Source organism: Drosophila novamexicana, unplaced genomic scaffold, assembly GCF_003285875.2.
Source record: "Drosophila novamexicana strain 15010-1031.04,08,12 unplaced genomic scaffold, DnovRS2.1 tig00001583-arrow-arrow-pilon, whole genome shotgun sequence".
In the NCBI taxonomy this organism is placed as follows: Eukaryota; Metazoa; Arthropoda; class Insecta; order Diptera; family Drosophilidae; genus Drosophila; species Drosophila novamexicana.
In genome coordinates, this window is record NW_020824868.1 from 101,445 (window position 1) to 124,184 (window position 22,740).

Sequence of the window (22,740 nt, forward strand, 5' to 3'; positions counted from 1 at the left end):
CTGCTGCCTGCTGCATACAGCTCCCAGCGGGCATCCTCCACATAATGACTTTAATTAACATACATCGCGTGAAGCGGTAACTGTTGATGCACTTGTTGGGGCCACTCTAGCTGCAAGTGGCTCGCTCGAGTGGAAGTTTTGGCAACGCGAAACAGCTGCTTGTAGCTGATACATGGAATGTGGGCCACAAATTGGTAGAATCAGCAACTACAACAACAAAAACAGCAACAACAACAACAACAACAGCAATAGCGAAACAATTAATTGATGAAAGCGAAATTCGCGTAATGTTTTATATTTCATTTTGTTACATTTTCGAGCACACAAGTTTGTTCTACCGACAACATTGAATGAGTGAATGGTTCAGTTGAATAAATGAATGCTCCCATACTAACAGTCGGAGAATATAAATAAAACTTTAAATGCAAATATCGTACGCTGTATACGGTATTCAGATGTTGGGCTATCTAAGCCGAAGGCTGTTCGAAGCAAACTTTGATAGTTTTTTTTTAACTTTAGCTACACATTTAACAGAATGTACTGCACTTTATAAAATTTTTATTGTAACAAAAATTGAATAAATAATAATGTTATAAGAATAGTAATAATATTGAATATACATGATGTTTGCAATATAGAAAATATTTTTGTCATCAGAAGAGCTCATAGTCCCCTATCACAACCCATAGATATAACATATTTATGTAGGCTTAAAGCGCTAGAGTCAGCGGGATACAGGGTTTATAGGATATCCAAAATTAAATAGCTCAAAATTACCAAAGGAACTGTAGACACAAGTTTCACCGCGGCAAGTTTCATCAATATCAGCTAATAATAATAATCAATTATAGCCTAAACCCATTAAAAGTGAGTAAAGAGCATAAAATAGGTACTTCTATGGCACGTTAAGATCAGATTTGTTTCAAATCTTTGAAAGTGCGCGATTGTGTGCTTCGGGGTATCTTCTAGTCGGGAACGAGTACAATGTAACATATTGCTGCAGATATATTATATCTATAATATGCTTTACATAAGCGTTTGTCGTCTCTTTTTCGTTTACTCACAGTCCGAACAAGCACTAGCCTAATATGCTGCTCTTACTGAAGAAAACAATCCTTTTGCAACACTTTGGTGTTTCTCATATTATTCTTCTTGTTTAGCTGGTATCAAGTCTAATACTCCGCACCCACACACCCACACACACACACACACACACACACACACACACACACACACACACACACACACACACACACACACACACACACACACACACACACACACACACACACACACACACACACACACACACACACACACACACACACACACACACACACACACACACACACACGCGCGCAAACATAAGCACACAGTTTTTTGCTCGTGTCCCTCCTACAGCTTTCCCTTGAACAAGCAAAAAGAAAAAAAAAAGGAAAAGAGAGGAAAAACCAAAGCAATGGCAAATCTAACCAAATGCCAACACAAATTTTGTTTGCGCTTTGTATTAGGTTGACAAAAATCAACACCCAGACGGACAGACAGACGGGGGGCAGGCGTGTTAGGGGGAAGGGGGCAACGCACGGATGGGCAGACGACGTTGTCGGAGCTTTTGCTCAATCAGAAGTCAGCGAGCGAGCAGAAAGGGCTGCAGGAACGGGAGAGTGGTTGCAACTACAGGAGATAGATTTATGCTGCCACGCCGCCCACACATTACAGCCACACACAAGACTGTATGTGTGTGTGTGCATGTGTGTGCATGTGTGTGTGTGCCGGGCTTAGCTGTTTGTCTTTTGCAAATGTTGGCAATATTTTGTGGTAAAAGGTAAATTTATTAGCACTCCCCACGCAGCCAGTTCGTCTTTCTTTCGAATTATGGACGCCATATGTCTGCCCCGTTGCCCCACCCCTTCCCTCCACTCCCCCGTCCGCACACTACTCTAAACAAGCAACTCTTTTACTTGGCCAACATTTCAGGTTTTATTTTCAGTTTCTTTTTTCTTTCTGTTTGTGATGCGTTTTGCGTTGACTCCATCCTCTATCGAGACCCCGCGTCTCCCGCCGCCACCACAGCCCCTGCTCCAGCCCCTGCCCCAATTCTTATCGTAGGCGCTGCAATTTAAAACACATTTTCGGGGATTAAAATCTTGACAAATCATAAACAAAACGACGTCGTCGAGGCAGCTGCACAGCCTGCACGCAATTACGAATACATTTGTATCTGCATCTGTATCTGTAAATGTATCTGTATCTTTAGCCGATGCGGCCGCCGTCGCTGACTGATTAACTTGCGCCTAACAAAAGAGAGACCAAAAAAAAAATAATATTATAATAAAAAGTCACCGAGCCCCAAAAAGCCACAATGACAATAAAATGCCACACACACATACTCGCACAACAAGCTGCTGAGATGCGTATCTTAAGTGAGAGCGGGAGAGAGAAAGGTAGAAAGTGGCAGCAAGAAAGGGAGCATGGGCAAACGTTACGTAGAAAAACGCTTGCAGCTTCTCAACTTTTGTCCAGCGACACTTTATCAAATAGAAAACGAAAATCTTGAGCTAAAAGAAAGAGACCGAAAGAGAGAGATAGAGAGAGTGAGAGAAGGGAGAGGGAGCTAGTGTTGGAGAGCGGCGGCATTTAGTGGGGAATGCGGGGCATGCCTTACGCTAGCGGCAGCCGCATAAAAGCCACATGATACGCATCTTTTGGATTGTTGCTCTTGAATTTTTAAGCCGATTTTTGGTTGACTTTGCTGCGACATAAAACACAATAAAACTGATACAAAAACAGAGGGCTCCTTAGCTAAATGTTGTTGCTGTTGTTGTTATTGCTGCTGGCTGTGATGAGGGGCAGCGGGTATATCGAAACTGACAACGCTTTCAACGCATGTCAATGCTGACATCTTTAAATTCCAATAAGTTTTTGATGTTGTTGTTGTTGTTGTTGTTGTTGTTGAGATGTTCTTTGATAAAACGGTAAAATAAACAAAGTGCACACACACACACACACACTAGCACAGACACCCACACAGCCTTAAGATAATCGCCCATATATGGACAGTTCTTTTTTAAAGCATATTGCATAACTTACCAGCAAGTGGAGAAAAGCTGAGTTTCCAAATTTGCAGTTCACAGTGCGCCCGGCTTGGCTCTTTATAAATATGGAAATGCTGTAATCATAGTTGAGAGAGGGAGAGAAAAAGAAAAAGAAAGGGAGAGTGAGTACATTGGGAAAACAATTTAATTAGCATGCGTACACTTTTGGCATACACTATGAAAGGGAATAATGAGCAGCAGGCAGCAGGCAGCAGAAAAAAGGAAAAACTCATCAAAGTAAAATTTGCATGTGGAATGCAAATGTTTCATCAAGCGTAAGAAATTGAGTTATATAAATATGACATACTAACTATACAGTGCCTGCCAATGCCACACACACACACACACACACAATCACAGATACAACCACATACACACGGGCGCACATACGTATTTTTGATTTGATATTTTAAAGTAAAATTTTGGCTTGCCTGGAACCAACTGGCGAAATCCATACCTAATTGAATGCTTGTCAAAGTTCATCTCAATTAGTTTTCAATATCTGAATGCCTAATTCAATCCCCAACTGGACTTCGTGATTGATATTTGTGTTATTGTTATCGTTGTGCCTGACATCTGGCCATTGCAAACCCAAACGCAATCGCAATCGAAGTGCACTTTCAACACAATTGATGTGCATTTAAATGGCATGGATAGCCATAACCATAAGTTACGCATAATTATGCCATTCTCTCTCATTGGCATAGTCCCAAATTAGAACAAAGCAGTGATTGCACCGAGATAGTCAATCTATGAATCTATATATATATAACTATATATATATATATATATATATATATACATATATATAACTATATATGTATATATGGATAGAAAGAGAGAGAGAGAAGAGAGATCCCAGTGAGCCAGCTAATTTCATTAAACTCTCAGTCGTACACAAATGAGTTAGCAATACATTAAGCTAAACAAATATTTAGGAGCATATGATGTAAATTAAAAAGACAGTAGTTCCTTGGAACAAGTTCACGATATTGGCTCACTTAATGTCCTTACAGGACCTTCTACTTTTCACTTTCATAAAACAGCTTTCGCATAAAAAAAAAAAAAAAAAAAAAAACAAATGTAGTCCTGCAGATTTTAATTACACAGGGGAACAGTTTCTCAGTACTCCCTCTCAACAGTAAATAATTGCCAACATTTTGGAACAGCGTTTGGAACTAGTTCGCCAACTGTTTGCTGTCATGTCACCAGTGACACATTTACCGACTGCACACTATCTTTGCGGGCCACTTAAAAAACGAGGCGAGAGAGAAAAATGTATAAATAATAAGCCAGTGAGACATTGAGCTGCGTTGGGCTAATAAATTTTTTCGGGGCAAAAATAAATTCACCAAATAAGAAGCCGAGTAAAGCTCATAAAAAATGTCAGAGCAGACCGCTGAATGCACGTTCCGATCTACACAGGGCAGGCAGTAGAAACTCTTTAAGCGGCTTTAAAAAAAAAAGAGCTTGCCACACAAAAAAAAAAGTCAACTCTGCTCTGCCTTTTCATATATGTATGTATGTGGCAGCTGGCAGTGCGACGCTTAAAGAAGAAGGGGAGGGGGGCTGCCACAAAGTCCGAGTCGAGGTCTCGTGAGTTCGAGTCACAGTTTCAGTTTTGTGTGATTTTTTTTTTTTTGGATGTGGGCAAAACCGAGTTGCACAATGTCAGAGCAAAAATGTTTTAATTGAGCGAGTGTTGGAAAACGAAAGAAAACAAGAGACTAAAAGTGTGTAATTTTAGCCAAAAAGATAGAATAAAATACAGCTGACTGTCGAAAAAGTGAAAGCATTTCATAAAAGAAACCAAGCCAAATGCCAAGCAAAAAAAACGTCAGCATGAACTAGATCCACCTGCCCGACTGCCCGCCCGCCCGCCTGGCCGCCTGCCCGACTGCCACTTATGGGCGGGGCAGGAGGCGCAAGGCACAGGCAATGGCAATAAAATAAAATAGAATTTTAAACCACAGGCAAACGTGCGTTATTCATTTTTGAATTTATAACACAATTGGGAGAATGTCGTGCCGCGTTCAAAATGCCAAAGGAGCTGAAAGGACGAGCTGAAAAAGTTGAAGGTGAACTAGATGTTGGAGCCGGAGCCAGAGTTGGGTGGCAGCAAAAAAAGGAGTGAAAATGCGCAGCAAAATAAAATGCGTGGCTCCTTTGGCTTGTGTGACACATAAAAATAGAAATAAATAAGAATATAAATGTATGTGTGTGCTGTGTGCTTCTGTGTGTGCGTGTGTGTGCGTGTGTGTGCGTGTGTAGTCTGTGGTGTGGGTTACCTTTTCGGCTGTGCTCAACAAAGAAGCTGTGCGAGAGAAGAAAAACCATGGCAGTTAAAGGAAATCGTGTTGTAGCAAATGCGACTAACGTTGTTGCCACATTTTGTCTTTTCCCCTTTTTACCCAGCCCTGGGTCCTTAACAATTCAGCTTCAGGTCGCGTTGCTTGCAAATGATGCGAGTTCACAGCGAATTGACAAAACTGTCTAAAGAAAGCAAAGGCAACGACGCAATGAAAGTAACCCGCGATGATAATAAACATAATAATGATCATAAACATGATTATGAAGTTATGCATAGGGCATGGAAAATCTCAGCATGTAGGCCTGTGTGTGTGCGTGTGTTTGTGTGTGTGCGCTAGGCGAAAGTTAAAAAATGAACACAAATTTGAGGTCCGTTTAAAGCCGTTAAGGAACACAAGAGGAAGCAAAGCTCTTATACAATTGTTTATTGAACTGGTTCATAAGAATGTCAAGTCTAAAAGAATATCCAAGTTTATTTTACAAGAGAACTAGTTCCAGATTTGGACAAAAATACCCGACATACTTGATCTCGTTGAGAGAACTAGTTGACTTATTTTTAATCTAGCTTTCAAGTAAAATTTGTTGTTAAACTGAATTTTAGTCTAAAAGAGTTGAAGCTATGCTAAATAGCACACAAGCGAACTAGTTGAATTCAAAATGAACTAGTATATACAATATTTAAAGTATCAAACGTTACCAACTGTTTGCATGGATAAAGAATCCAAAATATCGACCGCTCAGTTATGGAACTAGTTCAGCAAGGCATGACTCATGAGGGAAGCGAAAAGAACAGTTCGTTTGTCCAGTCTGGAACTTGATACCGAATCAAATGGCCAAGTTTGTCGCTCTAATCAATTTACAATTGTTGTCCAATGATCTGTGCTGCAATAATCGTCCGGGCAACCAAATTCTGAAGTCCCACAACTACAAGAAACCAATATGCTCCTCTGTGTGTGTGTGTGTGGCCGAGTGTGTGAGTGTGTGTGTGTGTGTGAAGACCCACGGCAGAAAAGTAAGCGGGCAACCCTTTTGTTCAAACAAGGACCGTGAACACAAAGCTACCGCATGAGTCACGTGCAAGGACAATGTCGGCAATGTCCTGCGCCTGTTTACATGCAGATAACCTCAACCCCCGCACTGTCCCTCTAAATGGGCGCTCGACAAAATTAAGCATACATAACACGGCACTTTCATATGCTCACAGTACCCATCAAAATAGGGGCTGGGGGCACTCGTTTTATTCCTTTCAGTACAATCAACGAAGACGATGACGACCTTGTAGCAAAAGTTATTGACTGCACACACACACACACGCGTACACACATGTTGTGGATGTGAGTGCGCAAATGTGTGTGAAATTTATTTGCCACAACCCGGGAACAACCCTTTCGGCTTCAAGGGTTGCTGCTGCTCAACTTCGATTACAGCCCCCCCAATTTTTGTTGTTTAAAATCACTTGATTGCACAAATGCTCATTGAGCTAATTTTATTTCGCTGCACACACACACACAAATATGTGTGCGCGTGTGTGTGTGTATGTGTGTGGCAGGCAACTTGAGCCACGTTTACATTTGCTGGGATTCCGATTCCCATATGCAAAAGACCAAAGCCAATGCCAAAGGCAAAGCCAATACCAAAGCCAATTGTCTGAAGCCCCAAACCTTACCTGACCTTACCGTTCGGCTACCTAACTTATTATCCCTGCGACAATGCTCGACAATGTGGAAAAATGTGTTATGTCCTCAAAACAAAAGCAACCAGCGGCAACAACAACGACAGCAACATCCACCACATTGGCAAAGTAGCTGATCAAATTACCAGACAAGCTGGTTGAACTTTGATTCACTTGAGTCAAAAGCATGGGGTCGTCCGTTTCCACTAATTTCGCCTTGGCCACTTTAATTAATTACGGCAAAAAAACAACGTGAAAGCTGACAACAGGGTAAGTTCCACGCAAAATACCTGTAATTTCAGACCGCGGCCCAAATATCAAGCCAAATATCATGGGGCAAACATCATTTGCAGCACATCTTAATTTTTGTCTATTTAATGTAGAGACACAATTCTTTTGATTAAATCATTCACTTGATAAGTTCCTTAAAACAATATTGGTTGGTTCCCAGTTCGAACCTTTGCCTTGGTTCAAATCTGTACAGATTTTCATTTATTGAAATTATTATTTATTGACTAGCTCTGGCTACTATTAAGCCCTTTAGCCTAGACATACACCAACCCTAGGGATTCGAACCCGAATATTCGTTGTTAAAAGTACAATTTTTGACCATTTTGGACAATTGATTAACTCGAAAGTTACAAAAGTTGACTCCAATCACGTAATTTCGAGAAACGCTCTTTTAGGCCAAATGTTCAAATGAACACTGAAATGGGCCCAACAAACCCATTGTCAGCTGCAGTTCTATGGCATTTTGGCAATTAAATCATTTCGTCCATAAATCGAATTTCGTTTCCCAAACACACACACACACCCTCGCACACACACACACACACGCATCTTTAGTGTTAATCCAATTAACTGGCTTCAAACACATTCCTTTCAGCTAACAACATAAAAAAGCCAACAACAGCAGCAGCAACAGCTAAAAACTAAAAACAGTTTCAAAGAAACTCAAACTTCTAGTTTTATAGTTTGTTTTGAGGCTGTTACAAATTTCATACGAAACTTGGCTCAAAACTTTTCGACGGCATTTCATTCGAATAGCTCGAAAAACAACCAACTACATGCTAACAACAACAACAGTAGCAGCTTGTGGGCGGTGCTGCGGGTGTGGGCGTGGCAGTGGGGCAGCGGGGCAGGCAGCCCTTATAGACAGATTGGCAAAGGTGGCAGCGGCTGCTCGAAAATGTTTTCATTGATTTTTACGAGCATCAAACGAATCAAATAAATTCATTTTTTGTTGCTCTTGTTTGGTTGTTTTTTTTTATTTTTATTTTTTTATTAATATGCGCGGCGCCGGGCGCCCAATGTGGAGCCCTCAAAAATTTTGTTATTCCCCAATTTGCGTGTTTTGCAATCACAACAACAACATCAACAAAAACAATCGGCTGCACTATTATTTTAGCCTGGGACCCGTTGGTTTTACGAGCCTGTGGGCCCCACGCCGGGGCGCCTTTAACGATGCTGTTGCCACCGATGTTGTTGTTGTTGTTGTTGTTGTTGCTGTTCTTACCTCAGCTCCCTTTGCAGCCCCCTGTTGCTGTTTGTATGCTCTGCCGTCGCGTGTGCGTGTCCTGTGACGTTTCGTAAACGCATCATAAACAGCTGACACTCCACGCACACACACACACACACAGACACGCCCAATATATACAAACACATGCTGCTGCATTTTCATCAGAAAAATTGTTCACATTTTTTAGACTCTTTTAAAACAACAATTTTCCACTTGACACTGGAAACGTGCATTGGCATTCATTTTTTTAAGCCAGTTTTACATTTTAAGCTGACGTATATAAATAAATACAGGGGTCTACACATGTGGCTCGTATTTTTAAAAATTAATAGTTTGGTTTGATTATTTAAATTTATTTATTTTTTAGAGTCGCTTGGCAATTAAAGCTCCCGTAAATGAGGGCTGACAGTTTGGATGGAAGGCAGTTTCTCTATAGATATAGATATATAAGTATATATAGATATCAAGAACCTGCCGAAACGCTAATCAACAGACTTTGCTATCAATACTAGCTTGGCTTGCCAATAAACCATTGCTAAAACTCTTTGAGAATTATAGGCGTCAAGCAACGAACAACGAACGAGCACAGAGAAAGCAGAAACAAGATCAAATATATGTTTCTATAGTTATCAGCTGCTGTTTTCTTGTTAGCATCAAATTTTTATTATTCATTTTTGTATTTTTACTATAAACAAAAAATATAATAACAAACATTGACCTCGAGCTAACCAAGCTGTTTAATTTAGTTTAGATTGAAGCACTTGATAATCACAAGATTTTTTCCAAGTATTCTATTTTTTATGGTAGTTCCCGGAGACAGCCGCACACTGTCCAAAAATAAGAGTTGCAGCGTGTTTTTTGTGCTTATTCAATGTGCAAGTTCTAAAGCAAGACTTCAATCAATTTTATAAGAAATTACGAATTTTCACCAAAACAGCAAGCACAGAAAATCTTTACATATGTATACAAAATATCACCGGCTGTTGCTGCAGCTGCTGCACGACAGTGGAAACGTGTTATTTTTGTCAGTCGCCGTTGTCTCTATGGCAAAGGTTTGATTAGCCATAAAAACGCGCATTTGGTGTCGACGTAGTAAGTACTTGTTTCTATGATTGTTTGCTGGCTGGCATTTTATGTCAATGCCGCAACTGCCTTGTACTTGCCCCGTGCTGTTGCTGTTGCTGTTGCTGCTGCTGCCGTTCACAACATTTTGTGGCACATTTTTTACGAGCTTTCGTATTTGAAAGCAATAAAATGCATTTTAACAGCTCGCAACGCGAAGCCAGCTGCATGTTTTTGATGATACGTGATGAGGGGTGGGTGTTTTAGCTGTTGTTGTTGTTGTTGTTGTTGTGCTTGGATTGTTATTGTTAGTGTTATTGTTTTGTTTTTGGACGCATCAAGTTATTATTATTATTATTATGATTTGGCTGAACTTTAACCCTCGTCTATGCACTCGCTCCCGCTGCTGGCCAGAGGGACCGGAACGCTTTATCCGGCCAAAAAAACTGCAGCCCAATAAAATGTAATTAATTTGGCAAAAACTTTTTACCAGCCAATAAAGCAAGCAGCGTGAACAAGAAGCAGCAGCAGCAGCAGCTTCGGCAGCAGCTGGAAAAGCAGAAGCTGAAGCATTTGCATGCCAAGGATGAGCCGAAAGCCACCAAAAATGCCACAGAAACTACTGCACAAGCCAAAACAAGAGGCGGACGGTGTGGTGTGCTGTGGCAGGGGGCGGGCGGGGTAGGGGTAACGCTAGCGGGAGCAAGCGACGGCGGCAACGGCAACGGCAACAGGAACCGGAGCTGAACCACCAGCAGCTGCTAGACATGAACTTATAAAAGCTGGCAAAACTCTTGAACCGAACTCGACAGAGACGGATGCAGCTGAAGGATGGTGGCAGGGGCAGCTAGGGGCCAGGGGGAGGATTGGCTATGACTTCTCTGGCAACGCTGCATTAAAAAGTTAATAAAAGTGGAGCATGCCACAAGTCGTGCCGCAATTTGCGGCAGCTGCAGCTGTAGCACAAGGATATGGATATGGATATGAATATAAGTACATAATCTATGTATACATGTGGCATGTGTATGCAGCTGTGTATGCGTGTGTGTGCGTGTGTGTGTGTGGCAACTTACAAGTATAATAAAAAAGACCAACTTACTGCAAGGTGCCATAAGCTGTGACTTTGACTTGCCACTTGCCACAACCCGAATCGCTCAGTCCCCCACACAAATGGTAAACAATTAAAACGCTCAACATGGAGCGAAGCCGCGGATTTATCGACACACACACACACACACACACACACACACGCACATGAAGTTCAAGTAACTAATTGCAACAGCAACTGCTGCCAAGTGGCGCCACACTTGTGGTTAAGGATCCCTTATCCGCCAGTCAGCAGCATCTCAAGTAATGCGGCCAGTTGTAAATATCGAATGTGCCCCACAAGAGCACACACACACACACACGCACACACACAAACGCGCACACAATCAGTTGCAAGGAGGCTAATTAAGAACACATTAAAAACGATTTGCAGTTTGGGACAGAAAGTGCCAGCAATTTGTCGAGTCGCGCTTCAGGTTGCATCGACTACTCAAGTATCGATGCTCGCAGCTGGCAACTGTTATTCAACCGCACACAAAGAGCGCTGCAGTAGTCGAGGCTTCACTGTAGCTTACACAATACTTAATTATAACAAATGTAAATTAACGCACTTTGCGCGCTTACGAGTTGTTTGTGTTACGCATGCAGCAAAGAGGGGGAAGGGCACACCGAATATTTGATACCCTACAAAGTGACTTAATACACTAGCTTTATTTCTGTGGGCTTTGTCAAGATTTCTGGCTTGCAATTCCTGCGTTTGTTAAAAAAATAACCTACAGACGAACCTGACTAAATATCAACTCGGCGGATCAAGAATATATACATATATTTTCTATCAGAACGCAGATGCCGCCAGCAGGAACATTAGATATTTATATAAATAAACGTGAGTCACTTGAAAATCTGCAAATTTCCGTAGATCTTTCGGTTGATCGTGCGTTGAGTTTTCCAGTGCTGGTAAACAGTTTTTCTTGTTGCTTTCCTTTTCCCGCTGCTTGTCATTTCCGTCTCTGTGCAACGCGAGTGCTTTGAAATTTAAAAATATTGCGTATACACACACACAATATGCGTGTTTGCAGACAAATATACAAAATATCTATAAACACGACAAACGTGCCGCGTCCAAGCGTCTCAGTTCTCGTGCGGATGCCACGCCCAACCGTTGTTGCAACACCTTCAACTTTAACTACATTTCGTTTTTAATATGCCGCAGACGTTGATGGCAACGTTTTTTTTTTTTTGCACCCGCTCACCTTTTGTCACCCAACAGCACGTCGTGCCCCCCTCTGACCTCTACGCCTAACCCTGAAATATTCACTCTAATTCAATTTGAAGTGCAAGCATTTTGCGTACTCTGCCCGAAAGCGAAGTGAAAACTTTTTCCTTTAAATCGGTGTGAGGGGCAGTGAAGTACAGGGAGCCGCTGACCGCTGTCCACTGGGCGTGTCAGGAATCCTGGGCACTACAGCCTGAACATTGCAGGAATTGGTGGGAAAGGGGGATTGAGCGAAAGGGGGTTGGGGCTGCGTTACGTGGCCTTGTCGAGTCTTCATCTGTAATAAGTTGCGAGGCATTTGCTCGCATTGCATTTCATGTCTGGGGTTGACCGAAAATAAAAAAGAATGAAACCTCGTAACGCTGGGCCACGCCCCCAACACACACAGACACACAGTCGCACACTCGCATGTGCCCCACCTGCGTCCCGCTGTCTGGCGTACGTGACACTTGGCGGCGCCACAAAAGCACGTAAAAGAAAATACTCTGTAAATCTGTACGTCATTTCTTTTTCCGTAGTTTTTCTTCTGGCTGCGCGCTTTTTGCTGCTTGGCGTCTTTGGTCCTTTGGTCTAACGGCTCGTCGTCTGCTATTCCCTTTTATTTTTTGAGGGGGGTTTTTTTGCTTGCAGCCTTGTTTACAACTGCGTCGCCGACGGAGCGCAAAAGTGTTTGTTGCCGAAGGACGATCGAAGACGAAGGCATTGAACGGCAACTGGAACGGACTCTGAGACGGGCATAGACCCTGGAGACTAGAGACTGGGGCAGCGTCTACAAGCAGTTGCCGGCATTGCGCTGGCATGGGCTGCTGGAACTGCCATAAATTTTGCTTATCTAAACGGAAAAATACAATTTGTAATTGAAAATATTTGTGCGCATTTTCACACACACACACAGCTGGCAGCTAAGTTTTTCCTTGACTTGTTTTTTCTTTTCTCTTTTTTTTGGTACTCTTGCCTAGTTTTTGGGCAAATAGCCGCCGCAGGCTGGTTGCCAGCCATTGGCCAAATGGCCGCTCAATTTTTAATGGGTTTCCGTCGCTTTGTTTAATTGGCATTGCGCCTCTGTATGAGCTTCTCACAAATAAGCCACTCGATTGACAGACAGCAGCTCAGGACTGCGAGGCAGATGAAGCAATTGCAGTGGAAGCAATTGGTTTTCACTATGTTTCATCATGTTTCATCAATTCCAATTTAGTGCAACAGATAAGTATATCTCCATAGGTATCTGCCAGAATTTTAATTCTTATCCACGTGTTCCATTTCAACATCAACATCAACATCAATAAGTATATCAATAAGATGATAAGCGCTTTGTGAACCTCTCTTAGTCCTTCTCTAGTGAGGCATCTATGCGTTTCAGATTCCATAAACTAATTGATTCGGGCCTTGAAAGGCTCTTCTATGCGCTTCTCATTTATTAGTCGCTATCTTTGCTATAAGTTCTACGTCAATGTGACGTTGCCAAAGGTTTGTACTAAATGACACATTTTATGTGACGGTTGCAGATGAATTTTAAATTTTTTTAATTATCTGGAACAAACTATTTTTTTTTTTATTTTTATAGCCAACGTGAGAGTTTTTGCCTGTGTATTCACAAGCTACATTGATTGTGGTTACTTAATATTTATGTGAATTTTGTAGCATGACAAAGATAATTTAGCGAACAATGTGTGAGGGCGGCCATATTTTATGTAGGACAGATGATATAGATTTTGAGTGGATAGACATTTGCATGACTTCGGTATTAACGCTTGGACACACCCACCAGGGCGGGGCGTATGCAACGCTTGTGCAGTTTATAGCCCAATTTGGTGACCTGCACCACAGTATTGGCCTCAACCGTATTGTCCAACGTCTGGAACAGTGCCTCATGTAGATTGGGATCGAATTTCTGGTTGATCGGATCCAGGGCCTCCAGGCCATGACGCTTGAATACCTGCAGTAGTGAGGCGCGCGTCAGATTGAGACCCTCATACAGATTCTTGAGATCGGCATTCGCATTGAGCTTATCCTTGGGCACCGCCTGAGTGGCATGGCCGAGCACATCGGCCACCTCGATCAGATCCTTGCAGAAGCCCTGTATGCCAAAGATTTTGGCATCGTCGATCTGTTTATTGAGTCGCTTGCGCATATTCTCACCATCGGCCAGTGCGCGCTTGTATTTGTCAAGCAGCTCGTTGTGCTCCACTCTGGCTGCGGCCAGCTCCTGCGTCAGCCACTCGATTTCCCCCTTCGGCTCCTCATCGACCGTGCACTGATCCAGTTGGTGATGCTGTTGCGGCTGTTGTGGTTGTTGTGGCTGTTGTGGCTGTTGTGGCTGTTGTGGCTGCTGCTGCGGCTGCTGTTGTTGCTGCTGCTGTTGCTTCTTTGTGCTGTAGACACAGCCCATTTGCTGCGTTCCTGAGACTCGCGGCCAGCACAGATTCTGTGTTATTGCCACGGCTTTGAGGTGGCCCAAACGTTTGGTAAACATTTTCAATGTGAGTTTAGAGAAGACTTATTGCAATTGAAATTATCGGTTCTTGAAAACTTATGAGACTTTTCACTAAGTAATACAAAAGTAAATTTTGATGCAGCGCCTGCTGTCAAATAGTTGCTTTTTAACTTAATGGCAGCATCGCCGTTAAAACATAGATATCGATGAATGCCTTGACGTGAAAATGTCCCATCTCGATAAATAGTGTTGAAAACACTTGTGGATGTAATTATATTAGATCGATCGATAGTATTTATCGATCGATAGTATTTATTGTAAAACGTGTATACATATTGAACAAGAAGGCACAAAGTTGTGCAAATCAACCTGCGAATCTCCATTTTCAATCTGATGTTTGGTTTTGTGCACCGTTTTTTGGTCTCCAATCTGATAACTATTAATATTTGTATTATTCAGAAGACTGTATTGATATTTAGTTATTTGTCAGACCAGCTAATCCCTTTCCAATCAGAAACCTCTAAGGTATTCGTCTGCTGTTGCTATCGATGACAATAAAAAGGCATTTAGCGCGTTTTGCAGCACTGCACCATAAAGCAGCTTAAAGCAATTCAATTCAATTCACTATTTCAATCAGACACTCCTTGGGAATTCGTCTACTTTTTGTTATCGATAACAATCGGATCTGGCGCTTAGAGCGCTTTGCAACACTAAGCCACAACAGATGCCCATAAAGCAGCTTCAAGCAATCCGGTCCAAACTGAAAACAATGCTTGTAAAAAGGCTTTGCTAATGGCCGCCGATCAAGGAGCTGCCACATTACACAGCTCGCGTGTCTCTGCCCCTCCTTCAACCTCAAGCAAATTGCCAGCACAAATAGAATTGACACGCTCCACAGTCGGAGCTGTGCGCAGCGCCCACGTCAGTTGCTAACAATGCAAGAAACACAACGCAGAACTGGGCTCAATCCCCCTCCATATAACAGGTCGGGTCGGACCGGGCCTCAACGTCGTCTTATCATAATGATGACGTTTACATTTCAATTAACGACGAACAGCATAATTGCAGCAGTCAAATTATATAATTATACACAAACAACACACATATGTTTAAATATACGTATGCATATATGTAGATGTATATGAATGATGGAGAGGTGGAGCGAAGGGTGGTGGAGGGGTAAGGGGCACGGACTAGAGCCGCCTCATCAACATCGACAGCTACATGAGCTCCTCTGGCATTTGATGCATATTGAAGGCGGCTGGCTCTTTGGCATTGGGATCTGTGGCAGCTGCAACGTTGCCGCCGCCGCCGTCAAATGATATGCAGGTGTTGCCCCATGTGTCAAAAAATAATCATTTTGAAATCACTTCACAGCGCGGAAGAGATGGATAGAGAGAGAGAGAGAGAGAGAGAGAGAGAGAGAGAGAGAGAGAGACGGGGGGACAGATGAAAAATGCGTTCGTTAAATGCACCCGGAACGGGCCAATGTGCCACGCCACTTGGGGCATGATGTGGCAACGATAATGCAGCCCAGACCAGTGCCTGTCAAGTGCTCGAGCAGGCAGAGTGCGAAGCAAAGCCGAGACCCAGGCCATAATTTGTATAAAGCGTTGTCTGTCTTATAATTCCATTTCAACATTCAATTCAATGAAAGACTTGAAGCGGTTCTCCTCCTCCTCCAGACACACTCTGTCCAATGGGTCGCAGCTGCGTAAAGCTGCACTGAGCGAAATAATCGATAGTTAATAATATCGATGAATCATTTGATTCAATTTAAAGGTAAAAGGATTCAAAAGGGAATCAAGGAATCATCATGGTTATTAACGCAGTCAATTTGCTTAACTGTGATGGAATAAAATTGTACCAATTATTGTTGGTGGGGGGAAAAAAAAACAATACTACAGCAGAAAATTTACAAAAATAAAATAATTTTGTTAAATTTCTTTAAATTTAATTTTTATACATGTTAGAAATATTTATATTTTGATCTAGTATAAATCCGATTTATGCGTCAATTCAAGCCTGTTTCCGATGGAAGAGTCTTTAAGCCTTGCACGACAGCCTTTTCATTGACTCTCAGACTCTCACACGGACAGCATAGCTCCAAGCTATTTTTTATATAATTCCACTTAGTTACATTTTATTTGTTTTATTTTTATTTTACACAGCAACACGTACTATTTTATATACGTATTTCATTCTAAATTTTCGATGTATCTCCAAAACATCTGCTCACGTTTGAAAACAATAACACACAAAATGACATCAAATCTAACTGGCACTACTCGTACACCTAGCGAAGCGGAGCTGAAGCAATGTCCACATTGCAATCGAACATTCAATCCGAAGGTGTTGACCAAGCACGCGGCCATCTGCGGGAATGTGCTGAGGAAGCGTCAAGTGTTCGATTCTTCTCGTCAGCGTCGCGAGGGCATTGAGTACTTCAGCTTTGGGACGCACAACAGCGAGCTGCCGCTAGATGCTGCACGTGGACAAACATCGCCGCAGTCGAAGACAAAGGTGAGCACAGCACATCCCAATGTTTCGCACCCTCACTTTTTCTTGAAGCTGACGCGAGCTACTCTCAAACAGACCTTGGACGCACCTACTCCAAAAGCCAAAGACGTTGCATCCCCGTGTAAACCGGAATCGCCGGCATCAGCCAAGCGCAAGGCGACGGCAACAGCATCGGGAACGGCAGCAAATGTTCCCGGAACCAGTTCTTCCATGAACCGGGATTGCACACTGACCAAGCGTAGTGCGAACGTTGCCTTAGAACGTTGTCCGCACTGCGAACGCAGCTTCAACCTCAAGGCCTACGACAGCCATGTGGCATGGTGCAAGGAGAAGGCAGTCATAGCCGCCTTCACCGTCGGCTGCAGCAACGAGGACACCATGAACGCCAAGAAACGCATGGATGCACGCATCAAATACAAGCCTCCGGCTCTGAAGTGAGTAACTTATTAAGTTTTAGCTCCCTGTAAAGCCCAATATAGCACCTAGTTAGTCGAGAACCACACAGAACGAACTATTTTGAATTGAGCTTAAAAGCTTATACAATTATTATCATATTATTGATAAGCGGATTATTAATGAAAAGCAATCAGGCTCGAATTACATTTTGAAGCTAGTGCAGGGTTCATGTCAAAGGTCAAAGTAGTAACGAAAACAAACAATATCTACACTTTAGGACCAAGCGTTTAAGCAATCCACAAGCAAACAATTAGGCGGATGTTAACGGTTTTCTTTATATTCAAAATCTCGTCAAATTCTAAATTCCAAAGATTGACCATGAATAACAAACTAGCTGAAACTAGGCACTGCACAAATTATGAAACAATGCACAGGCACAACGAATCACATTATAAAGTCTTCCCTAAAGTGAGTACGATAAAAGTGTGATAAGTATTCGAATGATCCATTAAAAAGAGTTACATCAGAAAAGGAATCAGCTAAGGATTCAATCAAGATGCTGCAGCCACAATCTTTTTATGGAAAACTTGTGAGTGCGCGGAAACCAGATGAACATCATGTATGCATAAGTTTAATATGTAAGCTATGTAATGATAATGTGAGCATTTGGTATTAAAGATGTAAATTTCAATTGTTAAATTCTAGCATTTTCTTGCAGTGTATGCACTGTGAACACTTTAAAGGCCGACACCCAAAACTGACAACTTGGCGTCCGAGTCGAGAGTGAGACTTTTTAATTATTGTTTGCATGTTGCGCTCTCTTTTGTTTTGTGTCGCATGTCACGTGTCACATTGAAAGTGGATGTTTTTGGTGTTCGAGTTTGCAGTTCAAAAACCAAAATAAACCAAATACGGCCCAAACCATGAATTATGAGCCACGAACCCCAAGTAACCAAAACTGAAACTCGAGAATCGAGAATCCCATTGCTGCTGTCGTCCAATTGAAATGATTTTCTATCATGACACATGAGAGCGCTTCATAAGGTGCTGAATAAACCTGCCTGTGTATAATTTTTCACGACATAGACCCACAGAATAATAATCTGGCGTGTAATTTATTAACATTTTCTTTCACACACACACGCACACTCACACACACAAGCACTGAAGTCATTTGGTGGTTTCGCTTTCAGCATTTTATTTACCCCGATTGAAAGCAAATTGAATGCCGGCACCTGCACGGGAATAGCCCTATGGCGCGCTTAAATAGGGTATGTGCTCTGAATGGGGGCGGCAGGTGAGGCCAGGCGTGGCAGTTGGGGTAGGGTGAAACTATGGCACGATGGGGCGGCTCAACCAGGTAAATGGCCACCGCTGCTTGTTTGATGAAGCGCATTAAACAAATAACGCCCTAGCAATTTTTCATTAAAAACTCACAGACAGTCATTTGGTAGGAAATACGATGAGGATGGGCGGGGGCTGGCAGGGGGCAGAAGCTGCCCATATAATATTGCGTAGCAGACCAGATTTGTAGCTGTTGCTGTACTGTTGCTGTTGCTGTCGTGTTGCTAATGCAGCTTTAGCGTGTGTGCCATTGCGGTGCCATTTGATGCACTCCACTCCATTACACATTGGCATTGTGCGCAGATAGCAGAAAACGAGCTGCCTCGAGAGTTGCCTCTCCAGTTGGCGGCAGGAGGCAGCTAATGAGCACCAGGAACGAGCTCCGCCGTGCCATGTAGTTGAAATGTAAGCGTAATGTGAGAATCATGTTGTATATAGGGGGAATAAAACATAAGTGGACAGATTAGATCTTGCACATATCAGTTTACAAAACCGCTAGCTATTAAGCTGGCTTTGCGCTAAAATCTGTTGAGAATTATAGCGCAGCTTTGCTGGCTTCTATTGCATATAGGTTGAGAAGCAATTATTTGCCTTTGTCTGTTTAAAGAGGGTATTATGATTTTCTGATGAAATGTGTAAAGCATAGAGAGAGACATCTGCGAGACCAGGCGAGTCGAGTGTAGCTTCTCAGTCGTAGATCTAAATGTAAGTCTTTTTGTTGCAGTCAATACACATGCGCGAATTGGGCTGATCCGCACCCAATATCGTATACTGGTATAGCACAAATCGGCTGAAAATTAGATTCTGGTATTTATTTACGATATATCTTAAGCCAACTTGGTATATATATAATAAATATTCATTACAAACTTTACATAGCCCTCAAGTATTAGGTCAAAATTAGGTCCCTATATTATATAGCTGTCAAGATATATCGTTACAAGATATATCGTTCAAACTTGTTTACTATAAGATGCACCTCCCATCGAGCTACTATACCATATGGATATAGAATAAAGAAGTTGAATATGAAGTGTTTATAGAGAAACTTGCCCAAACTCTGCAATTACCAGCTTCGCAGTGTATTCTATCATATTTATTAGCTAACTTTTGTTGGGTGTGCAGCAAAATGAAATTTGTAAAGGCAAACCGAATTTGACAGCACGTGAAGGTGCATGTCAACGTTGACAGGCGCATTAGAACAATGTGACTGAATCAGGGGAAAGCGTATGTAACAAAATACTTAATAATAGAAAATTTGAATAAATAATTGTACAAACAAAAGTCAAACATATTTTTATAAATGTTGAATTAAATTAAATTTTATCGTTTGTATTCATTGAATTTTTAGCCGAATGCATAAATAAAGCAAACAATAATTGAAAAATGTCAACATTTGATTTGTGCTGCCTGTTGGCTTTTGGCTGTTGCCATTGTTGCCGATATTGTTGTTATTTTTGCTGCTTTGTGCTTGCCATTGTTGTTTATATTGTTTCAATTTAGCTGGAAAATTTGAGCTTTGAGCTAATAAAATGTTTAACATATGTTTAATTTGTTGTTGTAATTGTGCATTTTGCAGCGAGTTAGCTGCAAATTGAATTTGGCTAATTGGTGTGTGCATTTTTAATGATAATTATTTGCCGACCAACATGCTCATTATACACACTCCCACACACACGCCTCTATACGTGTGTGTGGGTACGGTATACAAGCGTTCTTTCTCGGCTTCAGCGTAGAATTATTAATTAATAAAATAAATGTTTATTACATTTATTTAATTGTGTGTTTCAGTGTGTGTATGTGTGCCTAATACTAAATACACATGCGTGTGTAAACGTTAACTGTTATTAAGGCAAGCACACACTCCCCCCTTACACACACACACACACACACACACACACACACACACACACACACCCATCGCGACTTGCTGTGCTGTGTGTCTGACGGATCGACACGTAAATGAAAATGCCTCAGCATTTCAATAAAAACTTTTATGTTATAATTATGGGGCAAACGAGGCAAAGACAAGAGGAACGCCAGACGCGGGACGAGGCATGCGTATAAAAATTAAGGCCTAACCCCCGCCCCACCACCTTACGCCACACACACACACACACACAGACACAAACTGCAGAACGTCGCGGCCTGCCTTGGCCCATAATTTTTCTATTAGACAAACACGAAAGGCAAACGAGGGGCATGGGCACGGGTTGTGGGGTAGTGGGTGCGAGGTAGATGTTTGTCATGTGAGAGTGTAATAAATTTTATTAAAAAAACAACAGCAACAACAACAAGCACTGCAGCGCGCTGGACGAACTGAAGGAGGTGCCGCCGCACATTTGGGTCATCATACGTGACCAGCACTGGAATATGCCGCCACATCCCCATTCCCCCTGCCCCGAACTAGGCAGGGCGAATGTCCAGCTGAGCCAACACATAAAAAGTAAATAAACAAAAGGCCAAAAACGAGTCGGCGATTCGAGAAAAATGCAACAAGCGCAGCTGTCTGAACCGAAGGAATTGTGTGGAGTTGTGTGTGAAAGGGGTTGGGGGTGCCTGTGTGGGTTGAGGTGAAGGGGGGCGGGGTGAATTGGATGTGAAGTGCGGCCAAGTTAATGGACGTCGAATGAAGTTGACCGGCTGTCAGAAGGCGCCATAATTACTTTTCACACCAGGCGGTAAGTGACACATTTGCCAAAACAACAAGCCAAAGATGCCGAAGATTAAATACCCTCATATACGATATTGTGCTCCCAGCAGCAAGTCAATTAAACATTGATTGCTCCTACATAAGCTCTAATAGCTAACAGCGATTCTAGAGTCTAGCATTTCAATGCTGTTCAATCAAATAAAGTTCTTCTTTCCTGAGTATCTTGGGAATCAAAGCTGAAATACATTTTAGACTATGGACTAAAGATTCAAGCCGGCAAGCAGCAACAAGTTGAATCTAAGCCGAGGTTCAAGAAGCTGAATTGAAAGTCGTTTTGCATAGAATTCGGATATTCTATTAGATCGGAAATGCCTGCCCCACTGTTTCACATAGCTCATGACAAAATTGAGATACTTTATGCATTAAAAAACATGATTGAGAGACCCTTAAAAAGCCAGCCGCATGCCCAGCCCATATTGACACACAATATGCCGGAGGGTGGGCTGAGGCGGAGGCCACGTTTAGGGTGCCGCAAATGGGGCTTGCTGTCTAATAGGTTTATGATATATATTTATGTATATGTATGTGCATATGTATGCATATATATATAACAAATAAGTGGCCATAAATTCATTTGAAACGCAATTCAATGAGACCGCCTGTTCAAGGGGGGCTGCCGGTGTCTTCATGTGGCATCGGCGGCGGCTTAAGCGTATTGCACACTTATGTGTTTTCGCAAAAATGACAATAAAAATTTAATAGCTTTGACACAATTTAATTAAGTTCGATTATTAATGAAAATACGCACAAAACCTGCATTTCAAAAGCCAACCAAACTGAAGTTTCTTTTAACAAGCACCACAAAAAAAAAAAAAACAACAACAAAAACATAATAATAATAGTGCATAAATGCGAGGAGAGAGAAATTGAATAATAAACAAAATAAACGCAATGAAAAAAAAAATAAAAATAAAAGTTGATGACACACAGCCAGCATTCGGATAATTTTTTCATTAGGCATTTAACCATATTCAAAAGAAATTAATAACTAAATATATGTTTTTCGTACGAGGTACATTTGTAAAGAATCTTACAAAAGTCGAAGAGTTTGTGTCTATTAAGCTGGGCTTTTTAAGTTTTCTATACTTTTATTTATGAACTAAAACAACTTTACTGAATTTCTTTAGTATTCGACGATCATCTTGATATGTTGAAGTTCAAGCTGGCTTAAGATGGTTCGAAGAGGATTCAAAAGTGCTTTAAAAGTGTTGAAAAAAGGTTCCGAAAGGGCGACAAACAATGATTCACAGTGCGCTATAAGCAAGTTCAACAAGTAATCGAAAAGAGATTCAACAGGCAATTAGCTAAAAAAGATTTAAAAGAGGAATTAGGAAGATTAAAAAGCGGTTCCT

The 22,740-nt window shown here is 41.8% G+C and overlaps 3 protein-coding genes across 13 annotated transcripts in view; 1 reads left to right on the plus strand and 2 right to left on the minus strand.

Moving 5' to 3' along the window:
• Positions 1 to 22,740, minus strand: part of LOC115768048 (midnolin homolog) — a 107,618-nt gene that overhangs the window by 24,789 nt on the left and 60,089 nt on the right. The window contains exon 3 of the mRNA XM_030712481.1: positions 3,091 to 3,169. The gene's annotated coding sequence lies outside the window, so the exon portion shown is untranslated. The remainder of the gene's footprint in view (positions 1 to 3,090; positions 3,170 to 22,740) is intronic.
• Positions 13,520 to 14,572, minus strand: LOC115768047 (grpE protein homolog, mitochondrial-like). Its single transcript, XM_030712479.1, has one exon. It carries the CDS (start codon positions 14,452 to 14,454, stop codon positions 13,726 to 13,728), a length of 729 nt encoding a protein of 242 aa, XP_030568339.1. The 5' UTR covers positions 14,455 to 14,572; the 3' UTR covers positions 13,520 to 13,725.
• Positions 16,498 to 18,425, plus strand: LOC115768046 (zinc finger C2HC domain-containing protein 1A-like). Of its 11 annotated transcripts, none has more exons than XM_030712471.1 (5): positions 16,498 to 16,938; positions 16,987 to 17,369; positions 17,703 to 17,799; positions 17,864 to 17,969; positions 18,037 to 18,425. In XM_030712471.1, exons 1-5 carry the CDS (start codon positions 16,630 to 16,632, stop codon positions 18,090 to 18,092), a joined length of 951 nt encoding a protein of 316 aa, XP_030568331.1. In that variant the 5' UTR covers positions 16,498 to 16,629; the 3' UTR covers positions 18,093 to 18,425. The 11 variants fall into 11 exon arrangements, 10 of the variants coding, with proteins under 10 accessions (XP_030568331.1, XP_030568328.1, XP_030568332.1 ...); XM_030712468.1 differs by having other exon boundaries at positions 16,499 to 16,938; positions 17,864 to 17,989; positions 18,050 to 18,425; XM_030712472.1 differs by having other exon boundaries at positions 16,499 to 16,938; positions 18,050 to 18,425.

What these genes read in the sequence shown, in the direction of transcription:
- LOC115768047 (XM_030712479.1), bottom strand. Translation starts at nt 14,454, where the DNA reads ATGTTTACCAAACGTTTGGGCCACCTCAAAGCCGTGGCAATAACACAG.
- LOC115768046 (XM_030712468.1), top strand. Translation starts at nt 16,630, where the DNA reads ATGTATCTCCAAAACATCTGCTCACGTTTGAAAACAATAACACACAAA. An exon ending in CGCCGCAGTCGAAGACAAAG is followed by an intron (nt 16,939 to 16,986) that starts GTGAGCACAGCA and finishes TTTTTCTTGAAG; the next exon opens with CTGACGCGAGCTACTCTCAA. An exon ending in ATTATAAAGTCTTCCCTAAA is followed by an intron (nt 17,800 to 17,863) that starts GTGAGTACGATA and finishes ACATCAGAAAAG; the next exon opens with GAATCAGCTAAGGATTCAAT.